Source organism: Coffea arabica, chromosome 5e (assembly GCF_036785885.1).
Source record: "Coffea arabica cultivar ET-39 chromosome 5e, Coffea Arabica ET-39 HiFi, whole genome shotgun sequence".
Lineage (NCBI taxonomy): Eukaryota > Viridiplantae > Streptophyta > Magnoliopsida > Gentianales > Rubiaceae > Coffea > Coffea arabica.
Genome location: NC_092318.1, coordinates 42,461,547 through 42,480,714, shown reverse-complemented (window position 1 = coordinate 42,480,714; position 19,168 = coordinate 42,461,547). Strand labels below are relative to the sequence as shown.

Below are 19,168 nucleotides of genomic sequence, written 5' to 3'. Positions count from 1 at the left end.
CAACATTTATATAGTTTAGTATAGGTACATATTAGTAGACATTTTGGCAAGAACAAATTCCACCTCTTTTGCCACTTCTACTCCACCTTATGTTTTCGTGACACTATTCTTGTTTTTAGGAGTGTCATTTCCAATGAAAGTGTTTTTCTATGATATATGTTTGAGGCAAACTTTATAACTCAGAGAAATTAAATAGAACCAGTAAATTGACAAAGGACGATATTGACTGATGAATAACAAAGAAACAAGACAATATATTGTTATGTTACGATTTGACAAATTTCTTATCACCTATCAGTGAAGCCCATCATTCTGAATAGAATTAAGAGGGCCTTAAATGAGCTTTCAGTTTTAATTTCATTAGTAAACGTGTAGGTTTCAGTGAAGAATCTATCTTCACCTAATCTCAAGGTCATTCCCTATCTCAATATCATTCAGGGTATGTTTGGTACCCCATAGAATTGGGGTTTAGAATTGGAATTGGAACCCCAATTCTAATTCTTGTGTTTGAATGCTGCCTTATCCATAGAATTAGCATTGAATTCTAATTCCAAGAGGTTCCAATTCCATGAGTTGAATTCTTTATCAGACCAAAAGAATTCTAATTCTAATTCCACATCTAAACCCTCAAAAACGGGTCTACACGCGGATCCAACGTGGGTAAAAAATAAAAATCGGATCAAGTTCACTCGCGTCCCTTCTCTATCTAATTAACCGCTTTTCCTCAGCACAATTGCTCTGATGTCCACTGCCGCTTCCACCTCAACCCTAACATTTTGCCTCTTCCACCACCGTCTCCCCCATTGACCTTTGCTCCTCCGGCCATCCCTCTACCCTTCACCACTCCTGCCACGCATCTACCCATCACCTCACCAATCACAAGACTGCTCCGAGTGCTCTCTACTTACCCGTGCCTAATTTTCTCGAACTGGGTTCTTCAGTCCAGAAGGTAACAACTAAAAGCTCTGCTCCGAGTGCTCCGCTCTGCTGTTGCCTTTTGGCCTTTGGGGGAACTTACAGCTTGCTAGTTGCCTCTGGTGGATTTCAATCTTTTTCTTTGCTTCTCCTTTCTGGTGGCTTCAAGGATAAGCGATTTGGATCTTGGGCTTCTGGTTTTCTCGCAGTAAGTTCAAATGTTGTGCCTTTTCTTCTGTTTCGATGTGATTCTCGGGTTTTTTTAGCGTTTTAGTGATTTTGCTGGCATTAATGTTTTATGGGTTGTTTCTAATTTAGCTACTTGTTGTAGGTTTTTGTAATTCTGGACTAAATTTATGACCTTTACTTGCTGTGGATATTTTAAAAACAAAAGGTGAAAATGCTATACAGTAGAAAATTTCAACGGCAAGATCCCTCTTTTCAGTTTGTTTGAGCTATCCCCAATAACAAAACAGAAACGAAACCATATCCATTTTATCTTTCATATCCATTTCTGTTCAGGTGGACTTGTTCAAGTTTTGTTTGGCTCATTTCTTGTCTTGTTCATCAGATATCTAATGACAAAAGAAGTTCCTTTGCACCTGTTTCTCTGGCTCAGTATATCTGATGCTGTCTTCCATATAAACAAAATTTTGTTTTTGACTTCTTGAAAGTTGGGGTAAGATGCAACTTTTGTAAATAAATTAATGGTTCTCCTGAGTTTAGGCTTCTTTTTTAGTTTCTATATACTTTGTGTGCACATGTATTTTGAAGCAGTAATAAATAGATTGTTTGAAAGTTATGAATGATTTGCAATTCGTAAAGCGCCGCTACAAGATCTGTGATGGAATCCACTAATGGCCGTTTAGCCAAACAGTGGTTTACTATGTGATTGGTGTAAACTACATTTTGCTTTATGCTCAAAAGCTTTCATTGTACCAGACATTAGGCCCACCTCTTTTGGCTTTGCTTCTGAACCTCTGTTAAGATTCACTTTAGCATTTCATTTGATTGGCTACACATCACGAATTTCTCATCGCAGAGAGACACTTTTTTACTGCAAAATGGAAATAAAGTGTTATGAGAAATGGTTATAGTTATACTGTGAGACAGTAAGATGGCTGATCAAAATGCTTATGAATTTATTCTCATGTATGAGCTGGAAGAGAAACAAATATGTGTTGTTATCCTAACACAGAGTAATTACTTCTGCAGGCCATTAGCTTTAGCAGCGTCTCATATCCCTCTGGCATGGTGAAATTTGGTTTTGTCTTCTTAATTTCGAGTGACAAATATGGGAAGCTACTTTTTGTAACAATTTCACTCTGACTTGGATGCAAATGAGATATGATACTGAATAATGTTGTTTCTGTATCAAGCTATTCCAGGGCTCAGCAGACCACAGGGCCTGTGTGAACTAGGTGTTACCTTTATGTTGTGTATGCCCGCAGGCTTTGTAAACTCGTATGGAATTGGGATAATATGTCATTATGATGCTGTCTCGTGTGTAAATGGAAGAGCCAATTAATAATAATAATAATAAAATGTTGCTCTGTGCCTTTTTTATTCTAATTTATTGCCATTCATCCAATTAAATTGTTTTTGACAATTCAGAAAGAAAATTAAAATGGATGTCACTGTTTCACCAATACTACATGTGGTTGCAGTTGTTTACTGTGAGCATTTTTAATACACTAATTAGCCAAAATCATTCTTAGCCTTGAAATTTGATAGGAACTTATTCGGACTTAATTTAATATTAGAATGGCCATTTATTGAAGAATAGTAGCAATGTATAATTGTGCTTCTCTCTCTCTCTCTCTCTCTCTCTCTCTATTTTGCTAAAGTCACTTTGTTTGCATATTCATCTATTGGAATTTCTTGTAAGATACAAAACTCAAATTTTTATAATAGGCACAAGCTATGACTTTCCTTCCCAATTAATATCATAGAGTAGGCTTTTGATTTTCTAAAATTTAAAGTTCTTAGCTTTATAAAAAGTATCAAGGTTTTAACTTGATAAATATTAATTACTTTTTAAGTTAGAATATATAGTTATTTTTTATTTAATATAATTTAATTAAGAAGAAAAGAAACAAGAATAATATTTTTTTTGAAGAAAAGTAACTAATTTTTTTTCTTTAAAGCTTGAGTAACAATTAGCTAAATGCAAGAAAAAATAAATTATTAAAGGTACAAATTGGTTTTTTCCTTAAAGCTTTGGTAACAATTAGCTAAATGTTAAAAAAAATATTATATAGTAAAGGAAAAAGAAAAATTTTCTGTAAGCAAATGTTTCATGAAAACAATTCTAATTCCTAATGAATTATTCTCTCATGCAAACAAAGAATTTGGAATTCCAAACAAATTCCATATCAATTCTATGCATTTTCCAAACGAAAGAATTGCAATGATTTGGAATTATAATTCATAGAATTCCAATTCTATAGAATTTCAATTCTAATTCAATTCCAATTCTGCAGAACCAAACGCACCCTCAGCTTAATTAGATTCCTCAAGCACAATACTTTATTGCAATAGGCCCTTCACTGTACAGTTCATCTTTTATTTATACAATCAATTGATTCAACTATTCTAAGTGCCTCTAACTAACTGACTGTTAACTAACTTCTGAGTTGGCAAGTAGTATAGCAACTTCTTGATCATCACCCTATTTGCTCATATGTTCAGCTCCTCCTTGGGTCATAACAGTGGATCTTTAATGTATAGAGATTTAAGGGTAATTTTTATTTTTATGATGGGTTGAAATAAGAATCCAAAAGATAATAGGAAAATTATTTATAAATAGGGTTATAGTCCTGGGTCATACATATTCTTATGATCGTATTTTTTAGCACTGCAAATAATTCTTTCCTGATATATCATCGTTAGGAAAGATATCAGAGAAAAACTAAAGGACTCTCTCAAGGATCAGCGAATATGTGTTGATCTGGAAAGCAATCTCAAAATCTCTAAGGATTCAAGTACCGGTTAGTGAATATGAATCCAAGTACGCCTCCGCAATTTACTTGTTGATTTATTTCTCAGTAAATACCATAAAGATTCTAGCTTTAATAGGTGATGGTTTTCATCAAAAGTTATATAAACCATTACTAACATGCACACGGAAAATTTCAGAATGGACATGAAAATGTCCAATTCATTTCCAAATGGCATTTGGTCACTTTTGGGTCTTCCATAGTGATAGATCTATAATGATTAAATTAACTTTTAATTGCATTATTTAGCATCAGCATATCCTCAAAACTGAACCCTTTGACACTCGGCAATTCATGAAGAAACTCAAATTTGCATTGAAGATTGTTCATCTATCAATTAGCACTCTTTTTATCGCCCCTTCTTTGAACGGTGGAAGTAAATTGAGAGTACCTATGACAACCTACTTTCATTTTTTTTTCTCGAGATATATTTCTATTTTGCTTCATTTGTATTGATTAATGTGTAGTTACTAGTTCGCCATATATATCCGTTTTTGCCAACAATTTGTTGAAACAAGTTATACCTTTTCCACCTACATTAACTCTTCTTTATGCTAAAATTACCATCTCCAAATGCAGGATGCGTAAAATTTAAAATGCAATAACCAAATTAAGAATCCAAAAAACAGCATCTTCCAAGTCAACTAATGCCTTTTTGTTATCTTCCCAAAAAAAATCCAATGCCGTCCGATAGTGTAACGCAGAAATTTAAGTTAATTGATCTCCAAAATATTTAGTTTCTTATTTTCTAAACAAAACTGATCCTAATTAGTCAACTACTGGAGGAGAATTTAAAAAAAAAAAAAAAAAAACTTGTATCCAACGAGGAACCAGTTCTACATGTGGCCCGACAGACGCAACTTGCTTTTCAACCTTTGTTAATGTTCCCATTTTGACCAGAATATTCACAAATGCTGCAGCCTGATCAGTAGCTGAGAAGGTGATCAGCATCACTCCAGCTGAGATGATTTACACGGGAACAATTAAAAGGAATCCAAAATACACAGTGAAGAGATTGTCTTCTGAGTGTACAAATTGAAAACTGGGGAAGATTTTCTTGATGTATGTACAGATTCGGTTGCAGTGGAAGACGCTGAACAATAATTACAATAGGATCAAATTCAAAATGATTTGGCTAGAGATGAAAAAAGGTTACAGAAAAAAGAAATGAACAACTTGCTTATAAAGTGCTGATTGAAAAATGAACGACCTTCAATGCAAATTTTATATTCTCTACAGAAAGTGTGAAAGGAGTCGGTTCTATTGAAATGGCATTCCACGTACCTAATGAAATTAAAAGATTTTGAGCTTGAGGCATCTAAGCTAAATTCCTTTCTGGATGACCAATTCTGGATTTGCTGAAGATAAGTTTTCACGGAATCTATACTTTAACTAATTAAATTAAATTTGAGAGCAGATGCAAGGCCTCCCTCCAAGTCATATTGGAGAACCGGCCAGAAGAGTTTTGTTCAAATCACTTTTTTAAAACTAATCCAGAAGAATTAATTGCATTTGGCTCGACTAGGATAAGTTGAGACTTCTGAAAATTTTCACCACGAAGCTGAATTTTGCTTCAATTGAGCCCTTAAATTATCACGAAGGTCAAATTATATTTGATGGCAAACAACTGAGACTTGGCACAATTTGAGAGGGCCGGAATAGCGGAAATAAGAAAATACAAGATCGACAGTTCTAAATTAAGAATAATTAACATATATGACCTTGTAAAGTTATTATCTGTTGAACAAAGCAATTACAGTTTTGACATGATAACTTTTTTTTTTCCAAGAGAAGATTCCAAATCTTATAAGAAAAAAGGATGGAGGTGATAATATGAGAGTCAAACTAAGGATCTCAATACCCACTAGTTAAAATGAGTCTTGAGAATGAAACAACATGACATAATTTAGAACATAGTAAAAGTTGAATGACATATTCATTGGTTTATATTATGTTAAATATAAAGAAATAGACTTGTAAAATCGTTAAGAATAGCAAATTAATGCCAGTCAACTATTCCACGGCATGGCTGAGTAGGTCTTGGTCCAACGGTTAACATTGAAATCCCGTGAGTTAGATGTCTTGAATTCAAATGCTCCTATTCCCTTTCCGCTTCTTAAGTCATACATCTCTCTTTTTCTAGACCAAAAAAAAAAAAAAAACTATTCCACGGCACCTTGAAAAAAAAACTATCCAGTGGCATCGATTTGCAGAACAAAGAAAACCATTCCACACGCATTTTTCGAGCAGACAAAAAATTTTAATTACATGATCTGGGGCTTAACTAGTAACTGCACATTAGTCAATATAATGAAGCGAATTGCAAACCCATAGATCTTGAACAAAAAGAAGAAAAAATGAATTCATGTAGTTTTAAGTACTTTCATTTACTCCCACCAACACAAGAAGGGACGAAATGAGTAATAACTTCTTTAGAATTTCGAGATTTTAGATTCAAATTCTCTGTTTCTTAAGTCAGACTATGTCCTACTAAAAAAAAAAGAAAAAGAAAAAGAAAAAAAAGGTAATAATAGATAGATGAACAATCTTGAATGCAAATTTTAGGTTCTCTACGAATCGGAAATGCACACGCCACCCAGTGAAATTAAGATTTGAGTTCGATGACCTTTAACATTGGGTGATACTGAGTTTTCATGGGAATCTACACTTTGACAAATAAAATAACAATTGAGAGCAGCAGATGCGAGGGGGTTTTAACTCAGAATGCTTGAATCACTGATAGTAAGTAGGATTCATTATTATATCCTCTACTTTTATAAGCTCTCAACTTGAATGTTGTACGTGGTTTGTAACTACGTGATTCTAATGTTCGCAAAAATTCATTTAAATCATTAATTTATCGAGAGTACAGACAATCGACACAAATTTGTAATAGTATTAAATTTGTTATGGTAAACATAACAAAAATCTTACATTTACTTAGAAAAAGTACTTTAAATTGAATAACTAGGCACTTAGAAAAAGTACTTTAAATTGAATAACTAGGTACAAAGAACAACTAGATTATTCAGATTTTAGTCAGTAAAGAGAAAGAACACATTCTTGCCCTAGTTTTGTGTCATCTATTTTAGAAGTGGAACATAAATCGAGAAAAGATCCAGCAACAGTTGCACTAAATTATTCAAAAGTATTACAAACCATACTGATTTATTGATAGAGTTAACTTGGCTATACATGCCAAGTACCTCAAGAAACATACAACAAACATCAGACATGGAGAAACTCTTGGCCCGATGACCTATGGTGATCCAGGGTCAAGTTTATTTAAAAGATACATATATCCACTACAACAAAAATGGCCTTTCCTGACATACCTATAAGGACACTTGATGGTTTGTGTTATTATAGCATTTCTATCATGACACTTGTTATCAAATCAATAATTTATACTCTTTTTATTTTATTTTATCTGATATAAGAATAATAATGTGCCTTTAAACTATCTATCATGACACTTGAAAAAAATGTGAGATGCACCAAAAAAATTAGAACACAAAATGGCGTCGTTTGATTTTGGCGGAAGATTGCTTTGCCAAAACACAGTGTGAAATTTCAAAACCTCATTTTGCCTGCTGAAATTTTGCTTCTCTTATCTCTCTCACAAACTCTCTCTCTCTCTCTCTCTCTCTCTCTCTCTCTCTCTCTCTCTCTCCCTCAGCAAACTATCTATCAAAACTCTTGGCCAAAATTTTGCTTTTCCCGAAGAGTTTTTGTCTATTGAATCTCTCCGCAATCAAACTACCCATGCTTTCCCATTGAAGGTATGTAATTACATGATAAATTTTTGCCCTAAATTGATTTTTCTTGGTTGTCTGCCTGAATCTGAAATACCAATTTTTGCCCTCCTTCTCTCTCGGCCAATTTCCTCTCCTCTGCTCCCTATCTCTGCAGTCCCGTCATTGGGTTGTCGATATTTTTGCTGCTGACTAATAACAATTGGGGATTTTTGCTGCATGTCCTTCAAGGTGTTCGACAAATGTACTTGTGTTTGAGCTTGAGAAAAACTCTTTTCTTCCTTTGCCGGCGGTTCTGTTCTTCAACGGTCGGATCCGGTAGCCCGGGTGCCGAAGTGGAGGAAGGAAGGTCGACACGGGGACATTTCCTGCGTTTGTAGATGAAACTGTCATCGTTGATGAGTTCCCACTCATTGTCAGGTTCCCAGCTCACTGGGGTGGTGGCCATTGGGCTTCTCCCCCTTGTTTTTTTAGGGATCAAATGCAACATGGGTCCGCCTTGTGGCTATAATACTTCCGGTGATAATAATCAAGTATGATTTTGCCTACTCCTCAGTCGTGGTCACTCTACAGTTAAGTGTCCTTTCGTTTATCATCGGCCGATCTGTGGTTGCAAAAAAAAATCTCAAAGATAAGTAAGTAATTATGGCTACGCAAGGTCAAGTGATTACTTGCAAAGGTACTCTTCCTTTGATTTCATTTGATCGTTCATGTTGTTTTGCATTTGATTTTTTTTTTTGGGCTGATACTGATGTGTGATCTGGCTGGAAATTTGGCAATGAAAAGCGGTGGTGGCCTAGGAACCCAATAAACCTTTGGTAATCGAGGACATGCAGGTGGCTCTGCCTCAAGCCGGCGAAGTTCGAGTCAAGATCCTCTACACTGCCCTCTGCCATACAGATGCATACACCTGGAGTGGCAAGGTGAGTATGGATTAAATTCGAGGAAATGAGGGCTTTTCAATGAGGCTGCAGGGTATGTTCTCCTTTTGTTCATGAGGCTGCAGGGTATGTTCTCCTTTTGTTGTACTTTTCAATGTACTTGGGGGCTTTTGTTTAGGTGAAATGCTGAAGTGGAAACGTTAATACAGTGCTTCCCCTTTTTGTTACCATGGAAATTGCAGAATAGTTGAAAGTGTTGGCGAAGGTGTGACTGAAGTCAAGCCCGAGGACCATGTAATACCTTGTTACCAGGTAGAATGCAGGGAATGCAAGTTCTGCAAGTCGGGAAAGACCAACCTCTGTGGCAAACAAGATAAGCACTAGGCTTTTGTTTTCTAATTTGTATGAAGGGAAAATGAAGAAGCTCAGATGCATTGTTTTGCTGTTGCAGATGATTATTTGCTTTTGTCTAAGTTCATACTATCTTGATGCATGTTTGGTTAATGCCATTTCAGAAAAGGTTAACTGAGGGCGTTCCAATGCAATTATTCTGTACTCTGAATTATAGTCTTTTTACTTTTTGTCTTTTGGAAATTGATATGGTGTCCTTATTGGAAGTGTTACAGCACTTTTCTTCTTTCCTTCTGTTCAATTAAATCCCCTGCTTTATTAAAGTGACTGACAAAGTGGTTAGCTGGGATTTCGCTTAACCAATTCCAGAAATAACAACATTTAATAAGCGATTCAGAACATGTAAGATGATGTATAATCTTAAAAGAAGTTGCGAAAATTTAAAAAAAAAAAAGTAAGATGAGTTTATTCATATCCTTTGATTATCACAAGATGCGTTTATATCTGCAGGTAAATCATTTGAAGCTCACAATACAAGGAAGCTCTTGTTGCATTCTCAGTTTCACTCTCCATAGAGCCAGATTATGTACCAAGCATTGTCTCAAGTGCTGGAGTGCTGATAAAATTGGGTAGACAGAATCTTCCTATTGCAAGAAGCTTGTTGATGACTGCTCTCCGACTAGAGCCGACAAACCACCATGCGTGGTTCCTTCTTGGAGTGCTATCCAAGTCTCAAGGCTTGAAACAAGTAGTCGCAGATTACTTCCAAGCCGTACATGAACTAAAGCTTTCTGCTCCTGTTCAAGACTTTGCTTAACAACGCATTGAGCACCAAGGTTCCAGAGATAAAGGAACTTCTATTTGGGACTTTAAATGTTGGTTTTGGCTGTTATATACTGACAGTGTAGACAATTAGTTACATTAGCTGGTGTTGGTTTTGGCTTTTGATTAGCTATGTTAGTACTTGTTGTTGATTTTAGTTCAACAAATGATATTTAAGCATTGACTTTTGCTTTTAAATTACTACATGCATTCTGTTTTTTGGGATAATTTTACAAGTCCTTTAGGTATCTAATTGACGGAATGTATAGCAGGGAGCACAACCAGGTTGCTTCTTTATTAAAAAAAAAAAAGAAAAAAAAACTCCTGGCAGTTAAAAGTGTCAGCATAACTCAACAACTTCGACAATATTCTAACACTTTCAATTGTCAAGAAAAGAGATTTTGGTTGGCAGATGGGATGCTATAATAGCATAGTTTTCCCGACACATTGAATAGTACGAGCCTATCCCCACATTGGAAGGGACAACACTCGTCCGAAGTGTGAGGAAAGGTAAAGTGTCAGTTTATATTATCTATACTGACACCTTTAAACGTCATTAAAGGTCATTTTTGTTGTAGTGATCAGTTATTATTGAAGAGCAATACCAGGGCTGTCACCTTTTTTGTCAAGTCTAATGTGGAGGTCCAACTTATAAACATTATGCCCAGTTGCATTTACAACCGGGGTACCCGTAAAGGTCATATACCCTGTTGCATACCGAAATTGTTTGGTTCCTCCTACAATTGCAACTTCACTGACTTGCTGATCCTGATTGATAACTCCTTTAATTTCCACAGTGCTACCATTGTACTTTCCGTGTTCAAGGAAGTGCACACTTGCCAAGGCCTCTATGGCGAAGCCATCAAGGGATGCTACTCCAACAACGCCATGCAAATGACCAACTGTCGGGGAGTGGAATGAGATGGTTTCTTTCAAGATATTTGTGCCGATGAAAAGAGTTCCAAATTGTAAAAAGCCCCATTTTACGTTGGGGAGACCTGCAACAGGATAAATAGTCTGATTGTGCTCAGCAGTTGGACCTTTAAATTCATGGTCGTACAGCGTCAAATGTAAGATCGAATGCTTTGACTGTGCCAAGCTTGCTAGTAAAAGCACGCCGAGAATTTGGAGGGATGCTATAGCTAAACTCTTTGCCATTGTTTTGTTACCGACACAAAGGAGGAGAAGAAAGAAGGAAACAAGTTGCTTTGTGACAGGTGCCGAACCTGTGCAATAATAATTACTAAAAAGTCCTAATTACCACCTCAATTAAATAATTATAGAACAAATCCAAGTACTGGAGCAGGGACCCTAGGTGTGCAATGGGTTACTTGATTCACCCTGTTCCCGAAGAGTTTGCTTGATCCGATATACCGGATTTGTCTATAAAAATACTAATTTTGCGTACAATGGCAAGTAGGGTCGATTCCACAGGGAGCAGGTAGGAAATTATTTCTTTCCAAATTAGTAGAACGAAATTGGGGGATTTTCAATGGGAGGCAAATAAAAATAAAATAAAATAAAACAAACAAAATTCAAAACTAACTCACAAAGCACAATTCACTGAAAATAGCAATTAACAAAAGTTCTACCCAAAGGATCAACTGCGCAGGCACGGTCCAATTAAATGATCATCGATGCAAAGATATTTAACCTTTTCATCACTAGGTTGGTTATAGTTATCAATAAGCTCTGACAACCAGTTCTTCCTTACCTTTTCGACAGTCAAGGTACGACCATTGACTGCTTCCCTAACCAGATAACAACCCTAGGTACGACCGTAGGAATTTAATTATCCAATTGCATTAAAGCTAGAAGAACCCAACCCTAACCAATAAACACGCTAAGAGGGTTTATTTAAGTTAGATCTTGCGTTTCCCCATCATAAAACCAATTATGGTGGTTGCCACGAGGTGTTAACTAAATGAACAATTACGGATTCTATTTAATTAACGTGGCAGTAGGCTATTAAATTAAATCAAATACCCGACCGTTGATATTCAATCAATAAAATACCCATGAACAATTAATTCAGAAAACGCACGAATAGCAATAAATTGGGAGAAATAATGAAGATTCGATTAGATCTCACAGATATTATGGACCGCGCCGTCGCGTTAACCTTTGGGTAGAGGAGGAAATTAGCCGCTCCTCATCGTGTCAATCCCGCGTGGTTTAATTGAGTTCATTCAATTAGTTGCCGAAGAATTGGAAAAGTGAAACAATGAAGGAATAGTTCCTTCGTATTCTGCGTCCGAAATGGGGCCCCACGCACAAGGGGAATCTTCTTCCCTAACTGCGGCTAGAGAGGAAAGAAAAACCCAAAAGCGTCTGACAGAGAAGAGACGAGACGAAAGCTAAAATGTCCTCCTAATTTCTAATGTACTTGCTGCCGAAGTAGGAAAAACGGAGAAAAAGCAAAAGACGGCGTCTGACCCAAAGAGTAGAAAAAGAAACCTAAAGCTAGGGTCCCCTGATTCTGAATCTCCTTTTCCTTTTTATATGTAGCGCCGCCCAAGAGAAGTCAAGAAGAAAACAAACGTCTGACCCAATTGATTGCAACAAAAGCTAGCTTTTGGAGTTTTAATCCCATGCTCCTCGCGGTTCACGTGGACCGCAGTCCGGCTTTCGGTTTCGTCCACCTTCTAAGGCGTGGCCACGCCTTGGAACGGGAAGTCTTCTGGAAATTCACCCCGCGAGATCATTTTTCATGCCTACCACCTACAATTCACACAAATATCGAATATGAGTAAAATTCCAATTTTTAGTACCGTGAATAGCCAAAATTAGGACAAAATAGCAGTGCAAAATACGCCAAATAACCGTTCTATCACTTTGGTGTGAAGTATAAAGCTGATGAGGAGGACTATTTATAGGACCGCCCGCTGACTTGGGGCCATTGGATCATCGTTATCATTGTTTGAAGAAACAACCGATGGTACAAAGAAGACAGGATCCGGAAGTGAAGGCTGAAATGCTACATTTTGACCGCAACGGATCTTCTGTTCCATACCCTGTGCTACTCTCTGTGCCACTTTTTATTAAATTGCTATTTCTCCTTCATAAATATCATGTTTTAACTCTTTTTTGTTTCCTTAAGATCCAATAACTATTAATGAAGTAATACACAAAAGTTAACAAACTCAAAAAATCAAAATGCATAAAAAATGAGATTTTTTATAAATTTTCTGCTGTATTTTTTAATTTTCTATTATATATTACTTTTTTGAAACTGTTGTATTTATTTTTTACTGAATTAATAGTTATTGGATCTTAAGAAAATAAAAAAGAACTTAAACATGATGTTTATGAAGGAGAAATAACTATATAATAAAAAGTTGGACAGAGAGTGGCACAGGGTGTGGGACAGAAGATCCATTGCATTTCGCCTTCCCGAGAATTTTTTAAGAATAATGAATCAGAGTGTAACGTGAAGTTGATACAGAAATAATTAAGGATGGCAATGGGGGCGGGTGGCCGCGGCCACCTACCCTGTGGGGAGCTAATGAGGCGGGGGGTTGGGGCGAGGGTAGGGTAGGTGCGGGGGGAATATTTTCCCCCCGTTTGGAAATGGGGCGGGGGAGTGTACCCCCGCCCCGCTACCCCGCTTAAAAATATATATAATTATATATATGTATATAATTATATATATAATATTTAATTTAATTAGTTGCAAACTTTAATAATAATATTATTAGTTATATGTATTATAAAATGTATATTAGTATATGTAATATAATTGATATTATCAATTATACTAATAATTATATATGACCACTAATAGAAATTATTAATTAGTTATACAAATTTACTAATACATATATACTAAATCCCTAATTACACTTAAAACAATAACATTTTTTTCTCAAAAAAAAAGCACAAGCACAATATTGAATTAGTGATTGTATTTGTGCCAAAAATGAAAACTTGACTATTTTAGTTGTATTTATTTCATCATGTTGGATTGTATTCAAATAACTTTTGTTTGATTATTTTTATAAGTTTCAATTGTGAAATTACAATAAATAATAATTTGGTGATGTGTTGATATTTTAGTATTTGATTATTTGCTTAAATTTAATTATAAATTATATAACAAATTTTTATTAACCCCACGGGGGCACCCGTGGGAAAAGCGGGGTGGGGGCTGGGGGAATTTGTAGGCAGCGAGGCGGGGGTTGGGGAGGGGTCCCCTGCCCCAACCCCGCCCCGTTGCCATCCTTAGAAATAATGGCTAGATGTCTATCTATAGACTTTGATCTGCTGTTAATATATTATACTTCATTATTTTGTCTTTAGACCCTCTAATATCCACAATTACCCGAATCAAGGCTTAATAATGACATATATTTATGTAACTTAGTATAGATAGATTTTCATTTTCTTAAAATTCATACCAACAAAAAGTTTAAAAAATCTAGAATAGTATGGTTGGCAAAAAAATGTGAAATTAACTGGCAGAGCACTAAGCTGCTTTAAAAATCGTAGTATCATAAAAATAAACATATTTATCCGTCTACTTTGAAAATGGTATTGTTAGTCAAATCAATGGATGGAAAATTTTGCACGTAAAACAATTCGGTACTTAATTGATACCTTTAATTAATAAAGCTACTTCTGCTTCGTGATTAATATCCTTATCTATGGTCACCATTTTGTCGAGTTTGAGCATAATATAGTTTTCTCTTTGACGACCGCCTTAATTGACTTAAAAGTAATTGGCTTAAAAGTAAATGACTATTGGTAATGTCGTACAGAATTAAATCGTCCATGAAACTAAGGGTTGCGTCCAAGAAACTAGTTCCTTGCATAACCCACATAATTTAAGCTAGTCTTCAAATAAGGAAGGTGAAAATATGGTTGGTCAAAATAGTTGGCCAAATCTCAATATCACTCATGCAATAGTTTATCTTATGCAAGTCCAGTTAATTGTTTGGGTTCCCACCAAAAGTTTCTTGTCCTGCTTCAGATTTTTAATTATTGTGTCATTATAATACGTTACGTTTTACGTCCTCTAGGACTTCACCTGGTACACAATAAAATGCAGCCCTAAGTTTGGGTAATGAGGTTGGCACTCCACTTGTTGTCATTGGCACTAAATTAATTTGCTTTTTATTCATTGGCTGAAATTACAAAATTAATAGAGTGCCAGTAATATAAAGTAGAGTGTCTATATTGCCACATTTTTATTAAATGCTGTCCTTGCTTTTGGTTCTATTTTTTTGCCGGAAAAGTCTTGGGTAGAGTTGGTTCATGTTCAAAGTTGCAGACCTTGTTGGCACGCACCAAAGTCATCATTGTTCAATGAATAAACTCTAGTAAAAACAGAAAGGCTCTTATTTAAAAACTAATTGCCTTAAAATTGTCCAGCGCCAACTTGAAAATAAACGAATAAGTGGAGCAGTAGACAATGAGGAGGACTCACCTTTCTTATTCGATTGGATGTACTTTTGGGAGAAAGTAATGTGGCACCATATATACACCATGTCATCACGGTGAAAACCTACTGAACTTTTGCTTTTTAGAGGCCTCTAAAAGCCAAATTCTTCGAATTGTTTAGTTCAACATGCTCTTCAATTGGCAACCACAACGTCCCTTTGATAGATGTTCACATTTTTACTCAACATTTTGGAGTGTATCTCGAGGGCGAGATTCAAGAAACGGGAAAGAGTATAAGAAGATTAGTATTAGAATCTTTACATTCTAAGATCTAAACCGTCTCAAACATTTATAAATTGTCTTTACATGAAACAGATCATACTCAAAAATTCTATTCGAATGAAGATCTGGAAATGAATGTATCATGAGTAGTCCGAATGATTCCATAGTCTGATCTTTATCAGTAGGTCCCGTGATCGACCCTCCTGTGTTATCTCGTTGTGTATTCTTGTGATATGACTCTACACAATTTTAGAGGATTAGTCTGACTGTAAAATTGGTATACCCCTAAGAAAAAAAAAAAATGCATCAAGCTTACATGCGTACTCAAATGAATTTAATGTATTTATTCATCCATTGATTTTAAGAATACTCAACGGTGCCTTAAAAAAAAAAAAGAATACTCAACAGTTAGGGCATCATCAAGCAGGCTGCGTCGAAGTAGCAAAGTCCGCCGCAGCCTATCGTTATCATCAATCATTCTAATCAAAGAAGAAATGTCTCCAAAACTCAGAGTTGGTGGAAATAAACTATTTCAAGTCATCATCACTTTCACTATCATACCATTCTTTTCATAAAATATAGTACATAAATTATGCCTAATATAGATGTAATACAAAATTTTCCTGATGGCTTACCATTGTCAACACAGTATGAGGCAACTTGAGAAAACGAATTCTTTCTTTGATCTTTTTCTTTGTCGAGATTGGTTTGGTGTTCAGTGTACATTTCCCTTAGGTTCTTCGAAATAATGTGTACCATACAAAGCCAAGACGAAACCTTTCCACGGCCAAACCTTTCCACGCACAAGAATTCAAATTCAATTAGCTCACGTGAGATAAAATTGTTATATCCATCTTTCACAGCAATGAGGATTTTTCCTATAACAAACATAGGTAAAGTATTATTATTGCCAAATTTCACTTCACCTTCAATTGATTTATCAAGCTCAGAAAAAAGTTTTTCTTCTAGTTACTATAACCAATTTTTCTGTCAATAGTTTCTACAGCATATAACAAGGCAATGACAAAGTAATTTTTATCAACAGCATGAGCCTAAAAACTTCCTGTTAAATGTTTCTTCCATTTGAATCTTCAATGCCAATATTTTTCACAATTACAACATTTAATATTTTGTCCAACATTATGTTGATTAAGCTAATCGAATACATTACCTTTGTAGCATCTAAGTTTGAAATAATTACAGAAATAATTACCTTTCCCACGTTGGGGTTTCCAACTGCCTCTTACTTCTGTTGTTGTTGTAATTATGACCTCTATTGCTGGAGTTTTGATTTGTCTAACTAATTTCTTCTCCCTTGTTAGATTCATCTTTGCTCTTCGAATTAACCTATTCTGCAATGCCTTCTCAACGGTAACCTTCTCCTATGTATCTTCCAACATGTTATTGACTCTTTGCACATTTAGAACTAGTGATCCCTTCAACTCTTCAATAATCAAATTTGAAGAATACTTGGTTTCTTATGTTACACCCACCATTTAATCAATTTTAATAGGCAGGTTGTGCAGAACTTTCACAACAATTGCTTGGTCAGATTAACTAAGACTCTGTTGATAACCCAATTCAATACTTAAAATTAATGAAATTAGATATTAACATATTCAGACCGTTTGATAACCAAAAATTAAATATCTGAATTAATTAAGTGGTACTAAATTTTTTAGGTAAAACTTACTCTCAAAATTAAGTGATAAGTTATTCAATTATCATTGAATGTAATATTCACTCAAATGTATTAGATTTAATATTTAATAATTCAATAACTTAATGGATTCAGACATCAGTTAATAAAAGATTCTTCAATAACTTATGCACTGTTAGTATATAAAAGATTAATCTATTATATTATTGATGATTATATTATGCTTTGCTCATAATTTAAAAAAAAAATACTAAGCTTTGCTGAAAAGTTTAATCTATCCCTCAAAAAGTTGGTATCTTATATTTACTAGGAATATCATAGTTATATGTCAATTGACCATCAGTCCAGCAAAAATGTGGATCTATTTTTTCTTGGAGAAATTTTGATGTCTTTTAATTTAAATCAACAGCAAACTATTAAGAATCAAAATCAAGAAATTAAAAGTTGAAAGGTCAATTTAGAAAACTTGGCAAATTTTCAGACTTTTTTTATCCTATAAGTTTGATTCGCTCAAGTAGTATAGAAAAATCAAAAATTTCAACTTCAAATATTGAAGTAATTCAGCCGATGAAAAATGTTGACGAAAAACAAGAAAAGGATAAAATTAGATTGGCGGACAGAAATGAAAAGACTCTGAGCAATATCTTGTCCCTGGTTTTCGTGTGCTCTAACAAAATTATATTTTAAAATAAATATAAATCCCCAATATAAAGCATACTAATCATCACAACTCCAATCTTCAGAAAGTTACTCTTTTTAAATCATTTGTGAAACAAAGAATTCTTGGTAGATTAGTACAGAAACATCATATCACTTGGAATTCCAGCAAGAATTTGTAGCCAAAAAGCAGCAATCAGGCAATTAGCAGGCTTTTTTGGGTGAGAAAAATGTTGTGATGGAGCATTTACAGAATTTTCGTGTATCATGTTTGTAGTTGACTAGTAACATAAAAGCAACATCTAACAAAGTAAACAATTATGGTTAATAACCTTGACGATAGAACCTCGGTGGTTAGAAGCCAATGGCACCACGGCCTACAACACAGTGCACTTCCCTGTTAGAACAGGGAAATTTTGCACTCAGTGACAGTGACGGAGTCAAGATTTCTTGGTAGGAGAGGCGGGGGGGATTAATAAAGGTAGAAATTTTTTTTACGTGTATAGTTTTGAAAATTATGAATTGTATTGTTAACTTTTCCATTTTTTTGGTTTTAACGATTTAGACTTGATATCTAATTGCATCTTAATGAAAAATATTTTATTCAAAATTCTCTAACAACAAGTTCTATATTATCAAGATGATTTTAACAAAACACCACTAAAATCAACTTTACAAAACATAATAAGGAAGTCATATATCTAGTAATGAATTTAAATATATATTAGTATGTCAAATTTATATAATAACTTATTCTTCTATTTTCAACTTAAGTTAGGATATTTATTTCAACTTTATCTAGGAAAGTAGATTATTATTAGGAGAATTTTATGAGGGAAGAGATAATAATTTTATTAGATGAGGTATCTTTGGAGTGAGAACATTGATATATTCCCAACTCTGACTCTTATTTCAGATCATTATCGTAGTAGTTAGTTCCACTCTTTCTTCTCTTCTTCTCCCAAGATAAAAACATCAATATTTTGCACTTTGGCTACGTTTCTCCGTGAAGAGTGGCTAAGCATATTCTTCTAGTCGAAGGATGATTGAAGACTCAGTTCTACGATAACTGTGAGATTGAATTTATTTTAACTATTTCTTTCATTCATTGGTATTCATATATTTTTGTTCATGATGATTGTGTGCGATTAAATAGGTAGCCAATATTTGATTATTCATAGTAGTCTATTACAAATTGAAGTGGACGAATATGTAATTGTTTAGCTGTTTCAATATTTGTTGAGACTAATATCATTAGATTTGTGCCAAGAAAATATATGATCTAATTTAAATGAACTATCGTAGTGTGTTTGTTGATCAAAATTAGACTTTTCCAATTCTTAATGCTTTTGTGAGACTAAATTGTGCGGGCATATTTAAAATTATTTTTCAATTAGAAAAGTAGTCAATGATTGTATCTTATCTACCAAAAAAGTAAGAAAAACTTAATTGCTAGAGTTTTTTTGG

General features: G+C 34.7%; 1 protein-coding gene and 2 long non-coding RNA genes across 3 annotated transcripts; 2 read left to right on the top strand and 1 right to left on the bottom strand.

The window, feature by feature from the left end:
• Positions 1 to 598: 598 nt before the first annotated feature.
• LOC140006288 (uncharacterized) lies at positions 599 to 2,487 on the top strand. Its single transcript, XR_011813931.1, has 2 exons — positions 599 to 1,123; positions 2,131 to 2,487. It is a non-coding gene; the product is annotated as an uncharacterized lncRNA (long non-coding RNA).
• A 5,041-nt stretch (positions 2,488 to 7,528) lies between these two features.
• On the top strand, positions 7,529 to 8,931 carry LOC113688629 (uncharacterized). The gene is made up of 4 exons (XR_003448012.2): positions 7,529 to 7,696; positions 7,901 to 8,348; positions 8,456 to 8,676; positions 8,793 to 8,931. It is a non-coding gene; the product is annotated as an uncharacterized lncRNA (long non-coding RNA).
• A 1,380-nt stretch (positions 8,932 to 10,311) lies between these two features.
• On the bottom strand, positions 10,312 to 10,881 carry LOC113687404 (dirigent protein 3-like). The gene has a single exon (XM_027205019.1). The coding sequence runs from the start codon at positions 10,879 to 10,881 to the stop codon at positions 10,312 to 10,314; it is 570 nt and encodes a 189-aa protein (XP_027060820.1).
• Between the last annotated feature and the right edge of the window lie 8,287 nt (positions 10,882 to 19,168).